Genomic DNA, 22,730 nt, shown 5'->3' with positions numbered 1-22,730 from the left:
AGCCTTCAGTTGACCCTATGAGCCTCAGCCTACTCTCAGAGTAATTTCACCACCTTTACTTGAAGCTAATCTTGGTCCTTTTAGGTTCTAGTGATACATTCTTTAACTTGTTTTTGTCAGAGCAGTCTAGGCTTCCATCATTTCATATGATGATACTTTATATTAGTTTTTATATCAAGGAACACAAATACTTTGTATCACGAAGTTACATTTTTGCAAAGGTTTGACCATAAAATGTTGGCAGTATCAGTGTCCTGTTTCATCCAGGACAACGTTTGGAGACTCACCTGCGTCGCTCAGCCACTTCTCCAGCAGTGGTTTCAGCTTGCACATGTTCTTAAAGCTCAGGTTGAGAGCTTCGAAGCGAGAGATGGTGGTCTGGCTGAAGTCGTTGCCGTACAGTTTTCCCATCGCCACGCCGACATCGCCCTGACAGAGACACACAATCAGTGTAACCAGGCTAACACACACACATTTCAACATGCACACACTCCTGTCCTCCTCTTACCTGGGTGAATCCCAGCTTTATGCGTCGTTGTTTGAAGGTTCGGGCGAACTGCTCCAGCTCCTCCAGGTCGCTGGGCTCCTCCCCCATGTGTCCTCCGTGACCTCCAGCAGTCAAACCGGAGGTTAAAGAGGACGCCATGGCACTGCTGGAGGCAGAGGTAGCTCCTACAGATGTCACACCAACACTGCTGCTTCCGCTGGCAACTAAAGAGCTTACAGTGCTGCTGCTTCCAGCATCACTGCTCTTCTCCCTCTGTAACATCAAGAAGTGTCACAAAGAGGACAGGTCAGCTTTATGTAAATATATATACTCAATACAGATGCATTTTGTGTGCTGAGGCTGAGTTCGTGAGGCCTGAGAAATAAACAAATCATCAGCCCTGGAATTTATTAGTGTGTTTCAAAAGCACTGAAAATATTAACAAAAGTGCATTTTCACCTTCCACTTAAAATAAACTTGTTAGTGAATACATATGAGGTAATCAGCTGGGAAACATGCATAAAAAAAAGTAAGCCCGCATTTTATTCTAAATAGGAGATAAAAATGCAATGATTTAATATTTCGAAATGTCATATTCATCCTTGGTTCCCCACAAGGTCAGCTGACAGCAGAAGCCACATATATGTAGCATGTCAAAGCTGTGACCCTGCGAGCTTCGGGGGTTTCAGCTAATTGAGCAGAGATCATGCATGATACCTGCTGCCACACGGCTCATTTACATTCATGTCTGTGTGCATAACATGCATGAACAAAGAGGGCACACCTGTCGTTGTGTTTGACACGACTTCATCACAGCTTAATCAAAAATCTATAACAGCCCCTGGATGTGTGAGGAGGCATTGATGCATTATATTAGAGAAGATAAAGGATGCAAGAAGAGCAGTTGGTGAATATATCATCAAGATCCCAGGCGGTGCTTCTGCTCCATTGAGTTTCATATGCAAATGGTCCTTTATATAAAGAGCGTATTATGGAAATACATGTTTTACGTCAACCTTTTTCTTCAATCAGCTGCAGCTCAACCCCAAAACCCGCCTAGAGGTTTGAAAGACATTTTTTCTTTGTAAAAATGTCCAATATTAAACCATTTATCAGAGTAAGAATTTGTAAAAACAGGAAGCATCTTCATATTTCTCACTTTCTGACAGTCTGTCATGGTTTCATCAAGGAAAACTGCCAAAAATACCCATGAAATTGTGACATAAGAATCACTTTCATTCAAAAATATCCAAAAAATAAACCAGTTGCACAAGGTCCTGTAAAAAACACAAAAACAAAATTCAACTGAGAAGCCATTACTGACTCAGCTGTGAAAAATTCAGAGGTTTTTCGGCTGAACTGCAGGCAGTGTTTACACAGAGTAAAATAAAATGTACTCGATCAATAAAATAAACGCAGCATGGTTCAGAAACAGTATACAGAGGAGCAAGTTGTTGGAGATACATTCAGCATGGTGAAACGTCTTTGTACAGTTGATGTGCAGAGTAATGTGAAAAAGCAAGTTTGTAGACGTTATAAAAATATAGTGAAATAGCTGATTTATAGCATGTGAAGCTCCAGTATATTTCCAGTCTTTGTAACACCTGTGGGAAGAAAGTTTTTAACATTTTTGTAAAGCAAATCATGTTTTTTTTTTTTTTTTTTTTTTTTAAACGATTTGTGGAATTTAAGTTTGTCATATTGCACAGGAGACATTTCTGAGTTTCTCTACAAGAAAGATTTCCCACCTGTGCTTGGAGTCCCAGGCGAGGTGGGGTTGTCAGTAGTCCTCCTGGGCTTTGCTGAGGTAGCTGGATCAGATTTGGTGTCGAGAGCAAACCTGTGAATGGAAGAGCAACCAATCAATACGCCAAATACTGAGCAAGAAGAGTAAATTAGTCACGACTCCTGCAGAATAATAATCAGGTTGGTGCTTGGGTCAGTTCTCTGCAAGCAAAACCGACTTTAACTGCTTGGTTAGGCATCATACTCTGGCACAAAAGCAGAATAACGAAAGTTTTTTATGTGATTTTTATGTTTAATGAGAAATTCACGTGCACGCACTCTTTGAACTTAAACACACTCAGCAAAATCTGTTTAAATGTGCAGGCACCTAAGATAAGATTAGATCAACTTTTTTCATCCCAGAGGAAATTATTTTGCCAGAGTACAATACAATAAACAACAGGTTAGTGGAATAGACACAGTTACACAGAGGTCAGTAGTGAAATAGAAATCAAAAAGAATACAAAGCACAAAATGCCTAAGTGTTTGTGTGAAGTATCTAAGTGGATGCCAAAGAATAGTGTAAACTAATAACAAGAAACAGATTAACAGAAAGTGAACTGAAAGTAAAAGTAAACAGATGTATTGCACTAGAAATATTGCACTTGAACCTGGTAGAGGGGATGCAACCTAAAAACATCCCCTAGTCTAAAATATGGTATTTTTTCTCCACAACCGCCTCCAAATTTGAGGACCACTGAGTTAACTGACAAAAAACAAAGAAAAATGGCACAAATATCCACTAAATATTTTGCAACAATCAGAAATGAATCAGTTCATCTGTAAAAAGACACATTTCTTAACCATCTTGGTCACTGTGCTCACTAAGAGTGGTTATTTTTGATCTTCAGATTAACAGCGGTGAGTGTAGTTATTGTAAATATCACTGTAAAACAGAAGTATTTCCTCACCCTGCTGCGGCTGCTGTGCCTGGGCAGGCTGAGACAGGAGGAACTGGGCAGGAGACTGGAGAGGATGACCAGGCATCAAAACCAGCTGCTGGAGCTGCAACAGCTGCTGGATGTCCTGCAACACAAACAAAGGAGGGGAAATAAAACAGAAAACTCCAGTTACTGATGTTGTATAAGACTGCAATGTTCGAAATGCTCAACATCAATATCTTTAGTTGATTTAAAAAAAAAAAAAAAAAATATTCATCATAAGAAATGGCTTTCTACAGCATCATCGTGTAATTGTCAGTCGCTTTCGGCTCGTCACTGGTCTCCTGCAGTCAGTGCTACAGTTTTAGACGATAGTGGCGGCAGTAAAGTCTGACTCTGTAAAATGTTTAAGTTTCCAAATACTCAAGACTTTGAGAGTACTTTCACATATCATAGAACTAAATGATGATTTGTGGACTGCAGAGTTTCGCTTGCATATCAGAGCAGCACAAAAAGAGAAAGAGAAAACACATTTATTTATTTGGACGGGACAGTGCATATTAATGAACATACAATCTCGTAATAGTTTACACAAGGTTGCAGTAAATATGCTGGCTTTAGCACACAAGGCTAATTTCCATCCACACAGGACCTGATTAGCACTCAGGCATGTTTACTTCTCTCCTGCTCTCTGTGCTCATAAAAACTGCATTTTCATACCACCGAACTCCCAATAATGATGTTCTCATTCATATATTTTTCTGTTTTTGTCGCCAGACAACAAAATGAGTATGAAATAGGGACTGAAATGTGTCACTTCCACCACTAAAATACTGATTTTATAAACGCCCCGTCGTCTGACAAAGTCACCAAACATAGGAGTTAAAAACAAACTGCTGTGCCATTTTTTCATGCAATTCAAACCTATGACCAAAGTTGCAGAGCGACTGCCATTTTAAGGAGAAAAAGAGTTGCTTTAGTGTCTTTTTCACTTTGCTAAGCTGTTTGACAGAAACTTCTTTTAGTTTCATAACTAATCTGAAGGAGCGCACTTTTTATTTATTTAAATCATGTCAGAGTTTCAAGTTTAAACCTACACTTCCGTACTTTTATATGTTATATTTCTTTGCATTTCACACTGTGCTGCATTATAGAGTTGTAAACAGTGTATGAAAGTGAAATTAATTAAATTAAACGCTCATTTTGTTTTTTTTTGGAGGAAAAATTACTGGTTTGGATAAATCTGTTAATTGTTAAAGTAGTTGAAAGATTCATTAATAAAAAAAATAATTACTGTTGGCAGCAATAGTTGTTGATGTCCGAATCTCAGTAGAACCTAAAATAACATGTGAGGTTCACTAAAGCTGAGGGTACCTGTGCTGTGAGCTGGATCGGCTGCGACAGGGCCAGCTGTGGAGGCGGAGCTTGGACCGTCTGCTCCTGTTTGGTCGACTGTTGCTGCTGCTGCTGCTGCTGCTGCTGGGATTGCGCTTGGCTCTGTTGCTGATGCTGCTGCTGCTGGTTGGCTTGTTGCTGCGCGGCGGCGTGGGCAGCGTGAGCAGCATGGGCGGCGTTCGACTGCTGGACGGCTGCCGCCAAGAGCTGAGCCTGAGCCTGCTGGAGGAGCAACTGTTGTTGGGCTGGGAGGAGAGCGGCAAGCTGGGAGGGAGCAGGACCAGGAGGAAGGAGGTGGAAATGAGGACAGTGATGGGAAACGAGATGTAAACATGCACAAGGGAGGGGAAAAGGAACGATGCAAGATGACAGCGATAACATAAAGGACGAACAGAATGAAGACGGATGTGGAAACGGCAAACGTCAGGAGAGAGAACAGAGAAGTGTCAGCTGAGTATTCCAGGAAGTGAAGTGCAGGTGAATCTGTTAGCGGACAGTAAAAGCATTCCAGAGCAAGACAAGCCAGAAAAGCAACCCTCTTAACATAAAGAACATTTAGCTTCTGCTGAAGGTTCTTCAGGGTTTCTACACACTTGAGGATTTCAGACAGTTTTCACAACATTACTCTGAACACAACACTATGACCTGAAGGATGTTTGGAGCTGCTCATGTAATTTATTTGGCTTATTTCAACAGCACAATGATGCTAAATTGTTGAATGACCAAAAATGCAAGATTTTCCTTAATGCACAAGTTAAGTTACAACTGCCTCTTGTCTGTCCTTTTTCTGTTTTATATTCTATAAATGTTCTGTGTGCAACATCAGCTCCACTACTGGTGTTACAGTGATTTTACTAAAACAAATACAATATCTTTACCATTAGAAGCTGTCTCGCCACTTTCATAGTGTAAACTACCATTCAAAAGTTTGGGGTCACTTAGAAATGTCCTTATTTTTGAAAGGAGAAGAAGAATATCTACATAGAGGTACAGAGGAACATTTCCAGCAACCATCACTCCTGTGTTCTAATGCTACATTGTGTTAGCTAATGGTGTTGAAAGGCTCATTGATGATTAGAAAACCCTTGTGCAGTTATGTTAGCACATGGATAAAAGTGTTATCATTTCATGGAAAACATGAAATTGTCTGGGTGCGTTTTCTTACCCCTGCTAGCTGACTGCCAGCCAGCATCAGCTGTGTGTGGTGGTGTTGAGTCTGCTGCTGTTGCTGAGAGGGAGGAGCTGGAAGAGGAGGCGGCACAGCGCTGTGTGTTATCTCAGAGCTCTCCTCGCTCTTTACCTGCAGGACAACACAAAGGAAAACCGTCTTTTAGCGGGAATCATTCAGAGGAACATGTTGCATCAGACTCTCACAGTTAGACGCTCTCAGATCTCTGAGTCGACACGCACACTCAGTCACAAGCATCTAATTATTGAAAGTCAAACTTTTTTTTGATGCTTTACAGGTGCTCCACCGCAGGCAAACCTTATATAACTTCATGCTCAAGCTGAGAATGAACGAGATACTAAACCTGCTGAAAACATGACGCTGCAAAAAAACATGTTTTGACACAGAAAGGAATTATTCCCAGAACACCTTTCTCCACAATGCAAAGTGCACCCATTTTGGTGATTATTTTACAGCATTTTCTTGATTAACATCATTAGATTGCCATTTATAAAACATCTCCTCAAAGGCGGTGGTCTCATAATAAGCTTTTCTCATATTTTGAGGCCGACATATACACTTTAGTAGCATATATGTACATCAAACCTCTCACTTTTATTCCTGTTTATATTCTGGTTTTTCAAAAGAACCTCATTCATATGTATTAGTCATAGCTTGATTGATGTCTATTCTTTTTCTCTTTTTGCTCTGTTCTTACAGATTTACAGAGTAGACAGACAGACATACATGTTATTCATCCCCTTGAAGACAAAATAAGGTGCCAAAATCACTGGTATTTACAATAAAGGCTGCAGAATTATGATCACAACCAGGGTGTGAAACATTACTTTTGTTATTTTGCATGTCATTTGTAGGTTTTAAAGCACATTGACGCATGTTTAAGAAACGTTTCAAAGCTAAAAACTAGTTTGTGATCTGCTGTGACAGAGAGAGCAAAGGAACAGGTTTCTCAGAATGTATGACAAAGAGGAGAAAAACCAGATTACTTAAGTGGGAAGGAGAAAAAAAACCCAGAAACACTTTTCTTCGTACTCCTTTGTTTGACTTTGTGAACTCTCTCTCTGTCTTGCTTCTTACCCCCGATGCACAGATTGAAGCGTTCGCTGGACATCTGTCTAAAAGGACGAGTCAATCTTCCTCGTTTTCATGGTGTCAGAAAAATTCCAAAGCTGCCGACCTCTGACCTGCGGCTGTCGTTACCTGCTCGCAGCCCTGTCATTTCCCATCCATCAGGGCTGCGCTGCATCTTCACGTCTATCACTCACTGTCACCTCGTTCACATGCCTTTTTATCCTCTCTGCTCTCCTCTGTCAACTCTTTTCTTTCCAGATAGGTGGGCGGGGACTCGGCTGCACGATTTGCATATGGGACACTTGCTACGAGAGCCTTGCCTTGGCAGCAGGAGCCAAAAAACTCAGTATGGATGCACTCATGTTCATATACAACCACATAATCACATCAATCAATCAGTTTTATTGTAAAATCTGAATACAGACATCTGTACATATCTATATGTAAACTGATCTTGTCTTCATTATACCTGTATTTTACTTTTGTTAGCTTACAAATCTCTGAATGGTTTAGGGTCTAAGTATATCAGTGACCTCCTTTTACCATATGAACCATCCAGATGGCTCAGGTTCTCTGGTACAGATTTCCTCTGTCCTCAGAGTCAGAACCAAAAATGAAGAAGAAGTTTTCAGTTTTTATGCGCCACATATCTGGAACAAAATTCCAGAAAACTGCAGGTCTGCTGAAACTCACTGTTGCCTTTGATTAGTGACTATCTTAATAACAGCACTGCACTGTAACTTTTAAAGTGATTTTATTTTGTCTCTATTTTTATTTCAATTTTAATTTCTTTGTTTTTATTATCAGTGTTGATTTTATTGCTTAAATTATGCTTTATTTCTATGATTTTAATGCATACTTTAAATGTCTACCTGAAAATCATCTTTGTAATGAATTTCTTTGCCATTGTAAAGCATTTTGAATTGTGCTTTATAAATAAATTAGCCTTGCCTGTACATATCGATATTTTAGCCTTAATGTACTTTTTAAAGCTTCTTCCATGCCTCATCACTATCTAGCTGCTGTAACTTGCAAATTTCCCCGGCGGGGGATCAATAAAGTTTGTCTTATCAATTGGAAAAACACTAACAAATGTATTTGTTCAAAGCAAATATTTTACATTGACTGTAATTACTGAACTTGTTCTAACATCTGCATATATAATGTTTGACTGTTGTGGATTTATACCAATGAACACGCCAAAAGCTAATATTTATAAGAAACACACACACAGCATGCCTCACCTTGCTGCCAGCTTGTGTGGGGGAGAGGCTGAAGGGGCTGGTTTTCATTGTCTGGACCTGCATCGAAACACGCACACACACGCACACACGCGCACACACGCACGCACACGCACAGACACGCACAGACACACAGATCAATATCATCCGATGACAGATTCCGATGAGACACCACGGCGTAATCTGTGTCAACAGGTTTCCAGTGAGTCAGCATCACAGTGAGGGTGGGTTCATAGAGAGATGAACCGATACTGCAATCATCTATCTGTCTGTCTGTCTGTCTGTCTGTCTGTCTGTCTGTCTGTCTGTCTGTCTGTCTGTCTGTCTGTCTGTCTGTCTGTCTGTCTGTCTGTCTGTCTGTCTGTCTGTCTGTCTGTCTGTCTGTCTATCTATCTATCTATCTGTCTATCTATCTATCTTGCTTATTTATCTATCTATCTATCTGACACATGATCAAAAAAAATAAAAAATTCCAGATTTGCACAACAAAATAAAAAATAAAACATGTACGTAAAATCCGTAAGAATCTGCAGCTATTCCATTGAAATCCAAAACCTGCCGGTGGCTACAAAATGCATGTTTTACTTATCAGAGCCAGGAAACTGTAAAAACAGTGAATGACTGGATTTTCATCTTTTCACAGGTTGTTAAACTAATGTCTGGATTTGGGTTGTGTCTGGAAAATCCAACAGAAAGTGGCTTCAAATTGTGATATTTCGCCCAAATCGTGTTATTCTACACGTCTCTTTAGTTCAAGCGCCATGAATAAAGTGTTCGAACCACACCCTGTAAAGAAAAAGTTAAAATTCTCAGGAAAACTGAGAAGCCATGAGTGACTTGGCAACAGTCATGCAACAACAATTCAGAGACTATTGGGCTGAACTAAACGGTAGTATTTTGAAGAAGCAGGAAGAATAGATTTACAATCATTTGCGTAAGGAGAAGAGGGGGGGATTAGACAAGTTTCCACTTCTTCCCACTCCTTTTTGAGGAACTTATTCATTGGCTTTTGCTGTTGTTTTCTTTTTTTGTTGAAATGTTCAAAATAAACTTTCAAATCAAAATTAAAATCAACAGAGCAGAGCAGAGAGACTGGGAAGAAAAAACAACACAGCTGATCAGTAAAATAAATGTAGCGCGGCTCATAAACAGTAAAACAGAGCAGCAAGTTGTTGAAAGATACATTCATCATGGTGAAACATCCTCCTATAGCTAATGTACAGATTATTTAGAAAATAATGTAAGTATTAAATGTCTATAGTGTGTGGAGTCACCATTTTTCTTTCCAGTGCTGGAAACACTTATGAACAGTTGGAAAAATGTTGCACATATTGATTTCAGTGTTTTTAAATAATCATATAAATTCAACTTTTGTTTTGGTCTTTTTATTGACTGAAGACATTTTAACTGTAGTCATTCTGCACAGAAGACACTGTTTAGTTCTCTCTACTTCTAGTCACGGTTGTGTTGTTTCTTTTAAAATGCAGGACTTTATATTGTAGTGAAAAATGAGCCCTAATGTGACAGAAGCAAAAAAAAAAGAGTACAGGGTTATTTTTTCTTTTTTAGAAAGCTCAGATTTAAAACACTCTAATTATGCAGTAAGACTCAAAACTATTGTTATAATTTGAAAGACATGTAAATGCTGTGATGAAAGTTTAAATATTTACCGCAGCGTAATCATGAACTGAGACGAGCAGAATATATAAAGTGTAGAGTAATGATTATTTATTCTACTAACTGCAAAACATGCTCAGGATTATGAATTTAAAAAATTACCAACCTGGTCATCGGGGCTGTTTCTGTCAGAGTCTGAAACACAGAGACACATAAAGACTGATATTAGACAGTGTGTGTGCGTGAGTGTGTGTGTGTGTTGCATAACTTAATGTTTGCAAATGATGCAAGATTTCCTGGAAAACATTAAAGAGGTGTGATGAAAGCCAAACTACTGTTTACCGCGTTTATGACAACTAAAAACATGTTAGAACAAAATGCGATTCGTCTCACGAAACGTTTCAGTGTGTTTTGTACCTGAACTGTCCCCTGGATAGTCAACTCCAGGCTTCTCCTCCCCTGATGCTTTGGACATCCTGATCTCTGCAGGAGACACACACAGACACACATCAGACAGGTGAGACACACACAGGTAAATCATGGAGAAGAAAAACTTTCTCAGCAACTACTATCCAGGTGCAGAGGGTTTGCATTTTATATAATAATGTCGGGTCCTGAACTTAACATTAAAAGCTAGTCAGGATAATGTATACGGGGTTGGAAGACATTCTCAATATCAGTTGCATTTATCCTCACCGCTAATAAATTAAAACAAAATAGGAAAATGACAATTATTAAAACAGACATAATGTTTACTCAGCGTGACTGAACTTTGTGTACTCTCTCACATAAATAGACATTTCCACCTTAAACTGATGTAGGAGTCACAACTTGGTGCATTAAAATCCATGAAAATGTGGAAAATTACTTTTATTTTGAAATAGTGGCATGTTTTTCCTTTCCATAAATAAAGATATTTCCACCTTAATTTGATTGGAAGAGTCTCAGATTCGCCAGACTGTAAAACAATAAGTGTTTGATGCAAAGTTGGTCTAGTTTTGCATGTACCGGTAATAATTAATATCATACACTCTTAACCTTAATATGGCAATTAGTCGGGTAAATTTATATTTGGCAAAAGGATACACAAAGTTCGGACACAATGCGTAAACATTATGCCTGAACTTTGTGTATTCTTTTACATAAATAAAGACATTTCCACCTTAAATTGATGCAGAAGACTCACAAAATGGTGCGTAAAAATCCACCAAAATGTGGAAAATCAAACATTTGATGCTCATTATTCAGTAATTTAATGCAAATTTAATTTTGAAAAAGCGGCATGCTTTTCCTTTCCATAAATAAAGATATTTCCACCTTAATTTGATCGGAAGATTCACAAATTTGCTAGACTGTAAGGAAATAAGAGTTTGATGCAAAATTAGTCTAATTTTGCACGTTGTAAAGAAGAACATATAGTCTTAACCTTAATATTCAGATTAATCAGGTAAATTTGTAGAATAAATCATAGATTCCAGATGAATGAAGGGGAATGATCTCGCTGAACATTTACAACACTTGCATTTGTCATCACCTCCAATAAAAGAAAATAAAAGAAGCAAATTATTTCTGTTTGGAAAAGCAGGCATAGTGTTTACTCACTGTGCCTGAACTTTGTGTACTCTTTTACATAAAGGCATTTCCACCTTAAACTGATGCATCAGAGTCACAAATTGGTGCATAAAGATCCACCAAAATGTGGAAAATGAAAAGTTTGATGGTCAAAATGTCCAGTGGGAGGACACTCAGATCTCCCCAATTAATGTGTAAATGTTCAAAAGAAATATTGTGCAGACTCAACCTTAATATTTTAATTAGTCGGGTACAATAATAGGGGATTTGGTGATGTAGAAGACACCTCCTTCTCAATATTTAAAATGTGTGTTTGTCCTCTCTTTCAATAAAAAGATGTAAGAAGAAAATAAGTAACTGAAAAAAAAACAGGCATAATGTTTGCTCATTGTGCCTGAACTCTGCATACGACTCTGTTTACATAAAAAAAGACATTTCCACCTTAAATTGATGCAGAAGATTCACCAATTGGCGCATAAATATTCACCAGAATGCAGAAAATTAAGTGTTTGATGCAAAATTGGTGTAGATTTTCCACGTAATAAATAATATTGTACCATCTTAAGTATAATACTTCAATCTGTCAGGTAATTTATATAATAAATAATACAGTAGAGTCTTTAAAATGAATGTGTAATCTTGTTTGTCTGTTAGAAAACATTCCAGTTTAAATGTGTTGTATAAATAACAATGACTTGACTCTGTGCACATACAAACTATATGGAGATGAGACAAATAGACTAACATCCCATTTCTCTGCAAAAATTAAAATGCTCAGTTATTTTACTGCAAAACAATGAAAGCACTAGAAATGTTGACATTAACTGTAGTTTTGTTATAATACATCCAACTATCTTAACAATCTAAATTGAATTCAGTTGGAAAAAGTAAACTACAACTGAAATATGTTCTGCATTTTATGTTTCTAGCTAGAATCTACTTGAAGCGCAATTTGGAAATTGAAATTTTGTCAGACTCTGTGTGAAAAGAAAATCGATAGACCCGTAAACACACATATAAGACCTGCGATGTTGCGTATGAACTCGTGTTAAAGTCTGCACCCGTCCATCCATTCACTCAGCACCAGCCGGCCTCCCTCCTGCACTTCATGTTTTCCTTCGGCATGCAGACACACAAAATGAGGATAAAAAACAATCAAAGCTTGAACGAGAGGTCGGCTCCCTCCTTCATGTTAGAGTGGCTGAACTTTGGGGCGTCTTTCTGTTCTACGGGTCAAAGTCATTGTCAGAGTTCAGCCTAAATCAATGCAGGGAGGAAGCATTTGAAGTCAGAAGAAAGGGGAGCAAACTGCGGTCATGTTTTCAAGAAACATCTGCAGAACATGACGAAGTTGCTGTATTTTTGCAAAGGAAAAAGCGGAAATGAAATGATATTGCTATTAGAGCTGCAACGAATAATTGAGTCATAAAAAAGTCTAAATTCTCTAACTGCAGCTTTTTAAATGTGAATTTTTCTTCCTCTATGACAATAAACTGAATATCTTTGAGGTTCAGGCAAAACATTTGTAACCTTGGGCATTTACAAACATAGACTGACATTTTTATTTTTTACAATTTCTGATATTTTAAAACCCAAACATTTAATCGAGAAAATCGAGATTAGCTGCAGCCCCACATAGATAAAGCATTTGTAATCTTGGGCTTTTGGAAACACTCACTGACATTTTGATTTTTTTTTTTAACATTTTCTGATATTTTAAAGTGCAGACATCACATAATATGTGCAATATCTATTCAGGGTATTTATTTTTCTTATTTTTTTTTTTTTTGACAAGGTGCTTTTTATAATTAGTGTTTTTTTGCTGCTGCTTTTACTTTTGTTCTTTAACTTTTTGCTTTATATATGAAGCTGACTGAGAAACGCACAAAGAATTCCAATGCACTGTAATGTACCTGTGCACATGGCAATAAAATTCTATTCTATTTTAAATATTGATTAATCGATGATTAGTTGCAGCCACATGTTTTTTGAGAGATGAAACAGTCTGAAAGTTTGCAACATTTAAGAAATGCAGCACAGTTTTTTGTGGAAATAATATGGGACTTTAAAAAATTACTCTTGCTAATAATTTCATTTTTCAGTAAACACCACCTGCAAACAGCCAAGATGAAATCTATGATAAGCAAAAAATTGTATGCTTTTATAGCTCTTTAAATGTAAACTTTATAGACAAAGGAGAAGCATCTGTGGTTAGGAATAAATTTTTCTGGTTCCTTTTCTCCTTTACGACAGTAAACTGGATATCTGTGGGTTGTGGAAAAACATTTGTAAACTTTTTTTTTTTTTTTTTAACAAACATTGACATTTTTTATTTTTACAACATTCCACAATTTATTAGCCCAAATACCTAATCATGGAGAAAATAACAGAGATTCTTTGGCGATGACTAGCTGCAGCAACATTTTTATATTGGTGATGAAAGACTTTAAAAGTTTGATAGCGTTTAAAAGATGCAGCACAAATATGACATTTTAAAAAATAACTCCTGCTAATAATTTCATTTTTCAGTAAACACAATCTGCAAACAAACCAAGACTAAATCTCTGATAAGCAAAAAACTTTATGCTTGATGGTATCACACCCTAATTTAGCTCTTTAAATGTAAACTGTATTGACAAAGGAGAAGCAAGTGGGGTGAGGAATCATTTTTCTGGTTTCTTTTCCTCCTCTATGACAGTAAACTGAGTATCTCTGGGGTTGTGGATGAAACATTTGTTATCTTGGGCTTTTGGAAACACTGACTGACATTTTTTAAACCACTTTCTGATATTTTAAAGCCCAAATATTTCATCCAGAAAACAATCGAGAGATTACTGGACGATGATGAGATGCAGCCCCACGTTCTATTTTGGATATAACAGTTTGAAAGTTTCTAATTTTAGAAGATGCAGCACAAATAATATGAGACTTTAAAAAATTACTCTCACTAATAATTTCATTTTTCAGTAAACACGACCTGCAAACAAACCAAGACTAAATCTCTGATAAGCAAAAAACTTTATGCTCGACCAGCAAAACTGATGGTATCACACCCTAATTTAGCTCTTTAAATGTAAACTTTATTGACCCGGCAGGAGGAAGTGGGATTAGGACTCAACTTTCGGTGGCAGGTATCATCCTAACTACCCTCGCTGCACCTCCTGTTTGTGGTCACGTCTGGGATTGCAGCAGTAATTGGTCCAGGAAGAACGACGCCACAGGAACTGCTTACCTGAGCACCAGACATTACTCAGCACCGCCGCCTGCCACCATCTTGGATGAAGCACTCCTTCACCATCCCCGTCTCCTGCTTTTATAACTCACTTTCCATCGGCTCATCCAGCTCAACCAGAAAGACAAGTCTCGATAATGACGCAGTCAGATGGAGCTTCAAATTTGAGCTCCGTGTGATTTAGTGCACACATTTTGTCTTTGGCACAAGTTTTATGTGTCTGACAGGAAGCACGACTGTGAAAATAATCAAAGTACACCTCATAAAGCCACAGCTAACACCCTCTGCCCTGCTGTTCTTCCTCTACGCTATAGATACTGCCGTCGTCCTGCTGCCTCCCTCACATCTGCCACGCTCACAGTAAATCACAAAGTCCACATGTTGTGCACGATATAATGCGGAACATGTAGGGGAGCGAACAAATGAACTCTCGGAAAGCAAAAGAAGAGGAAGCCCAGTGTGAGTGTTTGCATGTTTGTATGTGCAGTAATCTCATCATCGGGGTCACTGAGAAGTTCAAGGTGTAGCGAGAGGAGGTCGATGGAGATGGAGTGATGTAAGGCTGCACCGAGGAAAATAAAACCAAAATGAAGATAAAAAATAGAAAAGGGAACAAAGAAAGACAAAAAACACACACAGCACTTGTATTATTATGTTATAATATTATTTTGAGGGCCATCTGTTTTATCACACACGTGTTTATGCTTCTTTTTCAGATTGGTTTGACTTCATTCCTTTTTCATCTCTGTAATAACACACATTAATATCAATATAGATGGTGGCTTTGCATGAAAATTACATTTCAACAGGACTTAAGTAGATTTTTTTGGAGTGTAAAGCAGCTAATGGCATCTTTATTTGGTACCATCATTGAAAGACAACAACCATAAGAAATAAAAGATTATATTCAACATTATAAACATGCATCCTAATACAACATTTCCTATTTCAGTGACAGAAATATTGCATAAATACTGACCAAATTGTCAAAAATCAATACTGTTTAAGGAGATTATGCCTCACATTGGGATTTCATTGGTGCTGCATTTCAAAAGGCTTGTCATGCATTAAAGGTAACATTTTTAGTCAAATGCAAGAAAGAAAATCTACCTGATCTGATATAAAAATAGAAAACTACAGGAGTGTTTGTATCTGAATGCACGTTCACTCGGCAGATACTGCAGTTGCATTTTATAGCCAGATGGTGGCAGCACTCTCTTAGACATCCTCTGCAGGACTGCGTCTATGTATGTGTTCTAGTGCATCAAGCACCTGAAGCAGTAATGAGGCATGTAAAAAGCATCTTCTCTATATATGAGTAAGTTAAAAAGTGAGAATAAATAGTTTTAAAGGTGTATAAGTCTGCTCTCAAAGGTACACTTCATATTATCTCTGATAAACTAGTAAATTAAGCAGCGGACAGCTTCAAAACCAAGACTGGAATTTAAATATATCATGCAGAAACTTTACAACAGTCGTCTTAATAAAGGCTGTTGCAACAAAACATAAAGAAACTCAAGCTGATGATTGAAAAATATTCCATTATTAACTTTGGTCCATATCAAAGTAGTCTACCACACTAAATGCTTTTTAATATTACAACTTATACCATTAAAGCATCACCTTTACTGCTACTGTTATCACTACAACTACATGTTCGATAGGTGTAGATGTAAGACAGAGGCGGCTCTTTTTTTCTCAGATATATGTGATTTGTTCTGATTGGGCAGACAGTTTTGAAATGCATCAGAGCTGCTAAAGTAAAGGGGATTACGAATCAATAAAATGATGTGAAAAGGTGAGACTCGTCCATTTAAAGGCAAACAAAAAACAGTAAATGATGAATTTATGTGTTAAATCAGCAGCAGGTAAATGAGAAAAGTTGATCTATTCTATTTGATTTTATTTTAAATTTTTACCTGGTGCTTGACTTGTGTGTTTTCCTTGAAATGCAGACAAAAACGCAACATTTTGCAATAAACAGATGCAGAAAAAGCTAAATTTATGCAAGAAATTTAGTGTTTGAGGTTCAAATTTTCTGAAAACTGCAACGACTTTGCCCTTTAGTATTCTTTCTACTATCACCAGTGTCACTACATGTGTTATAAACGCAACCACTCGCACAAACAACCCTCCGGAAATGCACTATTTAAAAATACAATTTACTAAAATGCTGAATCCATCTCAGTGAAACATGCAGTTTAATGTAATCCACTCCACTTCAAACACACACCCGTTATTATTCCAGCCTCCTTCATCCTCTCAGCAGATGAAGAGAGGGACCCCATAAAATCATTTTATCATCCCCCTCCCCTCTCCTCCTCCTCCTCCATCCCCATAACGCCTCAACTGCCCCTAACCCCTCTGGCCATGGAGTCTTTTAACCCCCACCCCTCATCCATCCCATCCAGCCTCACGTATGCTAACAAATCAAGCAAATCCGAGTTCCGAATGTCACCGAAAACATACGCTTTTTCTTGCAAGAATAGTTGATTTCAGGGTGAAATTTGTATACACAGTCACAGTGACCACCACCTAATTGCACTTGCATGCAGGCGGATCCACTCCTTGGCTTCTTACTCATCCTATCAGTGCTAATAGCAGCGAGGGAGAGGCCACTGGGCAGATGATGTATCTGTCTTGTGGGGTTGACACGACCAGGCTGCCTGCACGAGCGTTGGAGGGGGGAACAGGGTCACTGTCAGGGAATTAGAAAAGGGGGGAATGAGTGGGGGAGAAAGGGGGGATAGGATGGCTGGAGGGGTCCTAAACTCACCGCCCTCACCCTCCCCTCGGCCTCCCTGTTGCCCACCCACCCCGCCTCGGTCACGCCTGTCAGGGGCCGGTGACAGACGGCGCGTGGGTTTATGTGTGTGCGTTTGAGGGAAGGGGAGGAGGGGGTCGCCGGCGCTGTTTGGCGTGTGGATGTCAAAGGTCGGGCACATGGTCTCGGCCACCTCGCCGCCTCGCAGCCGCACACAAACAAGCTGCCTTCTCCACCTGTCCCTCTCCGTCACACTCGGCAAACAAAAACACGGCGACGACGGGCAAATCTGCAGCCGCGCTAATGAGGAAATACCTAAAAGCCTGCCGCAAGAAGGAGGAACCAGTGAAGGAAAAGCTGCAGAAATAACTTGGCATTTAACTTAACTTTTTAAGACATATCTCTGCACACGCACACACACTTTGTCAACATTACACACTGCTCTTTTTTAACTTTTACCAGGCTCCACATATCATTTTTTTTGTGCTACATTATGTTTACACGGTTTTACAGGAACAGAAAACAGTGAAGAATTATTTAATTTCTAAGAGACTCACAGACAAAAGTTGGTTTATTTTGAGGTCTTTGATGAGGCACAAAAGCTCTCAGATGTGCCATTATTTTGGAGAAAACAATTCTGATTTGCTATAAAACGTACACAACACTAATTTGTTCAAAAATGCAGGAGGATTCATAAAAAGCTGGTAAAAAAAATACAATATCCAGAGAAGTAAAATACTGCTTTTTCTCCTCTGATTTAAAACTTTTCTTGGTATGAGCTCTACATCAGATAAATAGATGATATTTGGGAAATAAAGTCAGTCAGTCCAACTTAATTTATGGAGCTTAGGTTGCGCATTGAATGCAACTCCAAGTGCTGAACATAACGAGAGAAAAAGAGTAAAACTGAAGTCAAAATAAAGTACAAAACAATAGGAATAACAGTAAATTAAGGAGTAAGAAATAACAGTAAAGTTTCAAGTAAGAATACAAACAAACTACATATAATGCAGGCTAAAAAGGTGAATTTATGGTATGTTTTATTGTCTCTGCCCCTCTCAGCTTTCACTAATAGCCAACATATAATAAAAGGAAGTTCAACTAAAGAGAATAAAAAAATAAATAGCTGTGAAAAGGAAGTTTAAAGCCATAACTAACAACTAACATTGATTTATTGCTAACTCTGATTTCTGTATTCACTGAATCAACATTTGTCTCATAAAATGATAGAAAACAATACAAAATAACACAATAACAGCTTCCTACATTATTCGGCGATGTCTTTAAATTGCTTTGAAAATTGAAATTTAAAAAAAATCTAAATTTAACAAGCAGCTTGCAAAGTCACTTTAATCAATCATCCTTAATTTTCTTCAAAATGACACATTTATTATTTTTTAAGGTTGCAGAGCTAGAAAAGTGGTTCAAAAGTCATGCATCTGCTTTTATAATTCCGTCTTTTATTCAAAAAGCGCTGACATTAACTTTTAAAACTGAACTCCTGTCAAACACAGGAAGTGAGTGTCGTTGCAGTTCAGCCTGCTGTATCTCTTTATTCAACACATCTGAGAAAAGCACCATTTGTCATTTTAATGACCATCACACAGCTGAAAACAGAGCTGGAGGGATGTGGATGCACTTGTTTGCATTTAATGAGAATACATTCTCTTTTGTTATCAGCAGTGAAGGTGCTGCAGATGTATTGTAAACTGGAGCTGCACAGTTAGGGATCTGTGTTAGCCATGCTGAATACTGTAACAGAATTATACTTCCAAATAATGTCACTCTGCTGAGCATATTTCACTGCATATTCTATTATTTGCACAACTGTAGTTGATATTAACAAGGGTCGTGAATATTTACGAGGTGGACCGGTGCACAAAACACTCCAGAAAAGACAACCCTAATCAATTTTTCCTTGGCGGATTTGGCTCAGAATAAAACACCATCTAACCCTCGAATACTTGAACCTGTTCTAATAATAAAAGTTTGAATTCAGGACATCCTCGATCTGAAAATAAGACCGCTGTTCTCGGTTTCTTTCAAAGGTGAGTCCTGGAGATCTTTCATCCAGCTGAGGTGCTGAAGTAGCAGCTTCAGGTTACCAACACCTTCACCTCCACTGAAAAATGATTCATTCCAGCTCTGCCCTTGTTTAATGCAGCAAAGAAGCACATTACTGGGGTGCACACTGGTTTCTTGGTCACCTCTCAATACAAATTATATTTTTAGATCACCGGTGAGCACATTTGTCTGTGAAAACGTGGAGCACAAAAGGAGCTGATGACGTTGGGGTGCAAACAGCTAAGCGGTTAGCTTTAGCATGCTACATTCTGACCTGAAATCCCGCGATCTGTGCTCGTCTCTCCAGCTTCACACTTCCTATTAGCATCCCTGCTCCTTCACTTTGTCCCTCACCTCCCACCTCTCTTTGTCCTGCACTCGCTCCATCCTGATTTATTCGGATCCCTCTCTTCCTCCTCTTCCCTCTCGGCTCTATGAGAAGCATCTCACTTGAACTTCTCTCTCACCTTTCCCCTTCCATCTAAACCCTTTTACCTGTTTTCCTTCTCTTAATTCCTTCATTCGCACCTGCTTCACCGTGTCAAATTTAATCTCCCGTCTCTGCCTCTGTCTTATAACACGTCCCTCCACTGACGTCACCTTCTGTCCTCTGTTAAGCATCAAACATTTATCGAACATGTCGGGAGAGTTAATTCTCATTTAGTGGACCTTATTTTTGCCAGAGAGTGAGTTAGGTCGTGGCAAACTTGCTTGCAATTCCAAAAAATGAGGAAATCTTAACGGTCAGCTAGCTTAAACCCTTTTCAGACATGAGATATGTGACGTTACTGCTTCATTCTTTCAGAAATAAGTCATTTCTAATGTTAATATAAGTGATATCATGCATAATAATGCACTGATAAACAACCTAAATGGCACTTTAAGCGAGGAAAAGTACACAATATGACCTTCTGTAAGGTCCTGATCCATCATGTTTCCATGTCGGGGATAATTTAGAATTATAAGCAATAATAAAGTCACTGCTGTTGTTCCATAAGCCTAAATGTACACAACTATTTTCATGATGCGTGTATGAATCCTGCTGCAGTTTTATGCTGTAGGTATTCAATACAACCATTACATTCAGTACCGGTCAGTGTCATTAATCTGCGGTTTCTGTCTTTAAGGTAGTAAAGTTTGATTTTAGTTTGTAATAAATGTGAAATTGTAAAGTGAACGAGAAAAGTCCTGTGACATTTTTACACCCATATTGGTCCTGAAAGGTAAACATAATCCCTCCTCAAATCGCTTCACACAACTCCAAGTACGTCCCTTTTACACTCTAGCCATTAAATATGACAGCATATGGCAAAGAATTCATATTGAAAGTGATACAAATCTTACTTTAGGTAAGATTTAGTAAGAGTTGTACAAAACAGTGATCAGGATGCTTATTCAGACATGAAGCTGGCAAATTCAGTTATCATCAGATGAATGGAAATCGGTCTGAAAGGGGCTTAACATACACAGACATAAGCTTCTGACTGGTCACGAGTTTTGTGAAAAAATAGATCTTTACAACATAATCTGGCAAAGAAGAAAAAAGAAGAAATACAGTTCTTAGACTGGGGTGATTTCAGGTGTGTCGTCATCTTCACCAAGGCTCAAATCAAAGATAAAGCTGGAATACTGTTTAAATATAAAAGCTACATACATGTCCATCATTATGCATCCAGACTGTGTCCTGGAGAAGCTGCAGACTGAATTAAACTGATAATCTTCACACTCCTCTCTGCACACCATTTCAATTTCACTATTTCTGCAGGTGTGTCAGTTTTTTGGTCATTTCTGCTCCCTAATATGAGCCTCTCCCTGTCTTTCAGCAGACCTTATCGCTGCCTCACTATCATGTTGCTCTGACAGATTAACTGTGTTTTTCCCATTAAGGTACAGCAAAAAACGGGTTATTTCTCGCTTGGAGTAACGTTTGTATCATTAAAACTCGAATATGTGTCTCTGTGTTGTGATCTCTGCCTCATTTTTTCCTTTTTTTTGGTGCGTGATCTCTCCATCCCTTCCACACCTCCCCCTGTCTCCCCCTGTCTCCCCCCCTCTACCTTCCTCCCCCTCTACTTCAGTAGTGGTCAGCAGCAGCGGTCATGGCATCGCTGGACAGCGCTCTGCTAGCACAGGACACACAGACCCGTTGCCAGGCAACAGCAATGAAAGATCACTGTGCATGCGTGTGTGTCCACACGCATGCACTGGTGTGTGTGCGAGCATGTCCACTGTCCGCATGTTTTGTGTGTACCTGTGAGAGTGTTAATCATTAAGAATAAACATGTTTCCCTGCCTGTAGCCGAGGCAAACAAAGTGCTGCATGCTAATGTCTGCTCTGCTGTTTACACTTTAACTGTATGTATAAAAGCATTATTCTGTTTTTTTCTTTTTTCAGGTGATGCTCACATTAATATCAGACCAGAAAAGGGTGAGACCAGAATAAAATCACATCTGGCACTGATTCCAAATGACGTACAATACGGTTTTACAGTTGTCAAAGCTAAAAGACAGTGAAGGAGGATATTGCGGTTTCCAAAGATGGTTAAAAATGAGTTTCATGCTAACAAAACTGACTAGTTATAGTGTTTTTCCTTTTTAAAAAGGTCCAATTTGTTCAAGATCTGTACAAGCAGCACAGAAAATTCAATTTCAGGACACCCACACTGGTTTTACTGACGCTCATCTGGAGTTAAGGACCTTTTTAAATATAAATATTGACTCTTTACACCTCCTCAGTATGCAGTTATGCATCTACAGTATACTGAGGAGCTGCGCTGTAGCTGCTCCCAGAGAGTAAATGAGTAATGTTTCGCACAGACGACTGTTTGTTGGTGATTCATGTAGGTGTTTCTACGAGTTTATGCACAACTGGAAACGTACCGCGTCCGTATGATGTTCTGCACACATGTGTGTCTTGTATATATGTGTGTGTGTGTGTGTGTGTGTGTGTGTGTGTGTGTGTGTGTGTGTTGGACAGAGTGATTACAAGGGTGTGTGTGCAGCTGTATGCATGCATGTGAGCGCGCACGAGGGCCAGCGCTTTCCGAATACGTCTCCAGAGTGTTTATTATATCCGATACAGTACCTCTTTCTCGCACCACATATTTCTGCGCCGATCGATTCCTCTGACTCCCGACAAGACAATAATCGCACCGCCCTCCCTTTCTCCTTCTCTCCACCATTATTACTGCCCTCCCCAAGGAGCGCAACGCAGGAATGGAGGGATGGAAACAGAGAAATAAAGGAAGGGAGGACAAGGGAAGGAGGATATGGCCACTGTGTGTTACTTCCTTTTCAAGAATCCCTGTGTTGGGGTGTAAAGATGGAGGCAGAAAAGTGAGTGGATGAAGGAGGAAGACGTGGCAGGAGGGGGTGGAAACAAATGAGCGAGAGGGATGAAGACAACAAGCAGACGCTGGAAATTTTGGGGGA

At 38.9% G+C, this 22,730-nt stretch overlaps 1 protein-coding gene across 5 annotated transcripts in view; it reads right to left on the bottom strand.

Annotated features, from left to right (window-relative positions):
* LOC111563194 (POU domain, class 2, transcription factor 2) overlaps nucleotides 1–22,730 on the bottom strand; it is an 85,821-nt gene that overhangs the window by 15,677 nt on the left and 47,414 nt on the right. For 2 of the 5 annotated variants that reach the window (XM_035944391.2, XM_023262149.3), the window contains exons 2-10: nucleotides 10,084–10,149; nucleotides 9,833–9,861; nucleotides 8,053–8,109; nucleotides 5,714–5,848; nucleotides 4,528–4,812; nucleotides 3,184–3,298; nucleotides 2,236–2,327; nucleotides 509–760; nucleotides 288–429 (exon numbers count right to left, since the gene is read on the bottom strand). In XM_035944391.2, the coding sequence (XP_035800284.2) occupies nucleotides 288–429; nucleotides 509–760; nucleotides 2,236–2,327; nucleotides 3,184–3,298; nucleotides 4,528–4,812; nucleotides 5,714–5,848; nucleotides 8,053–8,109; nucleotides 9,833–9,861; nucleotides 10,084–10,149 (1,173 nt within the window). Of the gene's footprint in view, nucleotides 1–287; nucleotides 430–508; nucleotides 761–2,235; nucleotides 2,328–3,183; nucleotides 3,299–4,527; nucleotides 5,032–5,713; nucleotides 5,849–6,814; nucleotides 7,040–8,052; nucleotides 8,110–9,832; nucleotides 9,862–10,083; nucleotides 10,150–22,730 lie in introns of those variants that run through there. The other 3 variants (XM_035944392.2, XM_035944393.2, XM_055017948.1) reach the window with 3 other exon arrangements.

The sequence above is a fragment of the Amphiprion ocellaris genome, chromosome 15, assembly GCF_022539595.1.
Source record: "Amphiprion ocellaris isolate individual 3 ecotype Okinawa chromosome 15, ASM2253959v1, whole genome shotgun sequence".
Taxonomy (NCBI): Eukaryota; Metazoa; Chordata; class Actinopteri; family Pomacentridae; genus Amphiprion; species Amphiprion ocellaris.
This window is presented reverse-complemented; position numbering and strand designations above follow the sequence as displayed.